General features: G+C 23.4%; 1 protein-coding gene across 1 annotated transcript in view; it reads left to right on the top strand.

Moving 5' to 3' along the window:
• Positions 1 to 4,452, top strand: part of LOC117172528 (adenylosuccinate synthetase) — a 40,924-nt gene that overhangs the window by 24,215 nt on the left and 12,257 nt on the right. Inside the window, exon 4 of the mRNA XM_033360554.1 lies at positions 3,870 to 4,262. Within this exon, the coding sequence (XP_033216445.1) occupies positions 3,870 to 4,262 (393 nt within the window). The remainder of the gene's footprint in view (positions 1 to 3,869; positions 4,263 to 4,452) is intronic.

Below are 4,452 nucleotides of genomic sequence, written 5' to 3'. Positions count from 1 at the left end.
ATTAATATATTTGATTGAAAATTAACTTTTATGTTGAAAATTAATATTTTTGGGTTTGGGTGAAAATTCGTTAGTTTTTTTTTTGAATGAATTTAATTGTTTCTTATTTATAATTAAAAACATTTTTTGGTTGAAATATCAACTATTATATTTTTTTATGAGACTTTATCTTTTTTTTATCTTTTTTTATTAATTTCGAAAAATTAATTTTTAAAGATTTTTCTAGTTGAAAATTTATATTTTTCTAGTTGAAAATTCATGAATTTTATTCCAAATTCGTCCTTTTTGGTAGAAAATTAATCGTCATGGTTGAAAATTCAGCTTTTTGTTTAAAATTCCATCTCTTTTTGTTAAAATAAAATTGCCGGAGTAATAATTAATCTGCTTCGGTTAAACATTATTTTTTTTAAGAATTCGTATTTTTGGTTCGAAAATTTAACTATTAATTCCAAATTTGAACTAATTTGTTAAAAAATAATTTTTTTTTAGTTAGAGTTTCATAATTATAGTTAAAAATTAATTTCTTTAGTTCAAAATTCAACTATTTTGTTGAGAATTTGATTTTTTTTTGTTGAAAATTAATTTTTTCAACTGAAAATTTATGTACTTTATTTGAATTTATTTTTTTTAGCAGAAAATTCAATTATTTGGATGAAAATTAATGTATTCGATTACAAATTCGTCCTTATTGATTAAGAATTTCACCTCTTTTGGATAAAAATCAAACTCTGATTATAAATTGATCTGTTTCGGTTGAAAATTAATTTTTTTTTTTGTCAAAAATTCGTATTTTTCGTTCGAAAATTCAACTATTTATTCGAAATTTGAACTACTTTGTTAAAAATTAATTTCTTTTGTTCAAAGTTCAACTATTTTGTTGAAAATTTGTTTATTTCTGCTATTGATTAATTTTTAAAATTGAAAATTCAGTTATTCCATATTTGTTTGAAAATTTATCTTTTTTAGTGCAAAATTGAATTATTTGTTTGCAAATTTATGTATTTTATTACAAATTCGTCCTTTCTGGCAGAAAATTAATACTCGTAGTTGAAAATGAAATTTTCAGTTGAAAATTTGTATTTTTATTTGGAAATTTTAACTCTATCATGGAATTTTTTTTTTTTTTTTAAATTAATCTTTGTTGATTGAAAATTCAATTTTTGTTAAAAATACATTTTTTGTTTGGTTCAAGATAGATTATTTTAGTTTAAAATTCAAAGTGTTGTTTGAAAATCAAACTATTTTATTAAGAATTCGTCTTTTTGGTAGAAAATTTATATTAATTTATGGTAAGAAAATTTATATTATTTTTTAAATTGAAATTTCATCTATTTTGTTGTAAAATTATCTTTTTGGTCGAAAATGAACCTTTGTGATAGAAAATTCAACCATTAGGCTGAAAATTCATGTATTTTTTAAAAGATTATTATTGTTTTTAATAAAAAATTTATTTTTTTCAAATTAAAAGTTTTATTATTCCATTGTTTGTTGATTATTTTTAATAAAAATTTAATCTTTTTGTTTTAAAATTTAACTATTTCGTTAAAAATTAATTTATCTTATTTATTTGAAAATTCCTCTTTTTGGTTAAAAATTAGTTCTGTTTTATTAAAAATTAATTTCTTAACTGTAAGCGTAGCTAAGTTTTCTATTTATTTATAACTATTTTGTTCAAAATTCAAGTATTTGGTTGTAAATGTAAATCTTCATTTAAAAATTCAACTATTTCGTTATAAATTCATGTATTTTTTTTAAATTGTATTTTTTGGTATAAAATTAATCTTTTTATTTTATAATTAATCTTCTGTTTGAAATATTCATTTTTCGGTCAAAAATTGAAGTTTTCGAGTTGAATATTCAGAATTTTAGTTGAAAATTCATCAGTTTGGTTGAAAATAGAACTATTTTGTTGAAAATCCGCTTTTTATTTGTTGAAAATTAATTTTTTTTTCAACTAAAACTTGAAATATAACATTTTTTCTAAAAAATTGATATTTTTTATTGGAAATTCTTTTTATTTTCTAGTTCAAAATTCAACAATTTGGATGAAAATTTGTTTTATTTTTTTAAAATTCAACTATTTCGTTAAAAATCCTCTTATTTTGTTAAAAAATCGATTTTTGGTAGACTTTTTTGGATGAAAATTTAACTAGCTATTTGACAATTATTACCTTTAATTTAAAAATTAAACTATTGTTTTAAAAATTAATGACTTTTTTAGTAGAAAATCAACTTTTTTGGGTAAACAATTATTTTTTTATTTAAATTTTAATGTCATTGTTTCAAAAAATTTCTTTTTAGTTAACAAATAAACTCTTTTGTTGAGTTTTTTTTATTGAATGTTCATAATTTTAATTAAAAATTAATTTCTTTAGTTAAAAAATGAGCTATCTTATTGAAAAATTGTTTTTTCTTTTGGATTTTTTGACTAAAAATGTAATTATCAACTTTTGGTTGAAAATTATATTTTTTTTAGTTGAAAATTTGTCTTTTTATGGTAGAAATCAATATTCTAGGTTGAAAATTTATATTTTGATCAAAATTTTAATTATTCTTCTTCAATATTCGTCATTTTAGTAAAAAATTCGTCTTTCTGTTAAAGATTGACATTTTTAATTTAAAATTCATCACTTTTTTTGAAAATGTTACTATTTTTTTAAATTAAAAACAAAAAAATTTCGTTGAAAGTTAAATTTTTTTGTGGAATGTGATTTTTTAACTGATAATCTTTCATGTTTAAAATCAATTTTTTTAACTAAAAGTTTAACTGTTGCATTTTTTGCTAAAAATTGATATTTTTTAGTGAAAAATTGAAGTATTTTTTTTTTTTAAATTCATTTATTTTGCAATTTTTTCCTGTTTTGTGTGAAAGGATGTTTAGAATTACAAGGTAGCCGCTGGACCGTGAATTTATTTTTTTACCGGGAATTTTACAAATTTTTGGAAAAAAATTCTCTCCAATTTTAATTTCAACAGTTTTTTAATTAATCAATTGAATTTTTATCCTCTTTAATTATGATATAATTTAGTTTGCAGTGTATAATTCGAAAATCAATTTTAATATATCTTCAAAATAATATATTCACAATTAAAGGCTTTTATTACATTTAAAATATTGTTTTAGCATAAAATTAGAAATTTTGTAATTCAGAAAAATAAGGAAAAAAATGATTTTAGGAGTAAAACTGTTGAATTTTTATTTATAATAAATATTGAACATCTATAATTCATCGAAAAAATTCGACTGAGTTAAATAAATATTTAGAAGTTCTGCAAAAATTCAAAATTAATAAAAAAATGTTAATGATTTAAAATCTTGTAAACGAAGTGTCTACATATACCAACAAAATCCGGCTTTTCGTACCTAAATTTTCGTGCAAATAGTCCACGGCCTAACTCAAAACAAAATATCGACTTTTGCAGATTTCGGACAAAAAATTTGAAAGCTTTTTAAGAATTACGAAAGGCTTATAAAGGATAAAAAAAAACATTTTCTCAAGATTTCTAGGAAAGTAGAAATTTATTTTGAAGAAACCATTTCAAGAGAATATTATGTTTAAAAATATTACCAAAATTGTCAAAAATATTTTCCATTTTACAGGATAAAAATAATTTAGGAAGAATTCGAATCATTCAAGATTTTGAAATTTTCTCGAGTTAAAAATTATTTTATGTGAATCGGCAACCCCGAATTAACGTCATGAAAAAAAAAAAAATGTTACCATTTTGCGAACAATATTAATATATTAATTTTGTTTTTACCGGTAAAATTGAAAAACTTTGCCGGGAAATGACGGGGAATTTGAAATCGTTTGCCGAATCGTCACCCTGGTTTTCATTATTCAGACCTAAAAAATGCGGAATTGCAGGTTTTCTGTGCGAATCAGGCCACTGGTGAAAGAGACGGTTCACTTTCTCCACCAGGCCCTTCGCGATGGGAAAAAAGTCCTCGTGGAAGGCGCGAACGCCGCGTTGCTCGATATTGACTTTGGAACTTATCCGTATGTGACGAGTTCGAATTGCAGCATCGGCGGTGTGTGCACGGGCCTTGGTTTGCCACCGAGCACCATCGGCGAAGTCGTTGGAGTCTGCAAGGCTTACACAACTCGAGTTGGCGACGGTCCCTTTCCCACTGAACTCCTCGACGCCACTGGAGATCTCCTCCAGAGTAGAGGACGCGAATTTGGCGTCACGACAAAGCGAAAAAGACGCTGTGGCTGGCTTGATCTTCCACTCCTTCGATTTACCGCCTTGGTTAATGGGTAAGTTTATTTTTGGTGCACATTTTTATTATTTACTCTTATCTTCAGACTTTGTACTCGTTTTGAAACTATTTTACACTTTTTTTTTAACGATTATACTACTTTACTACTGTTTTGAAAAAATACACTAAAAACAGTATTTTACACTTTTCTTGAACGATCATACTATTTTACTACTGTTTTGAAGAAA

Source organism: Belonocnema kinseyi, chromosome 5 (genome assembly GCF_010883055.1).
Source record: "Belonocnema kinseyi isolate 2016_QV_RU_SX_M_011 chromosome 5, B_treatae_v1, whole genome shotgun sequence".
NCBI lineage: Eukaryota > Metazoa > Arthropoda > Insecta > Hymenoptera > Cynipidae > Belonocnema > Belonocnema kinseyi.
Note: the sequence above shows the minus strand (reverse complement) of the source record. Positions and strands in the feature narration are given on the sequence as shown.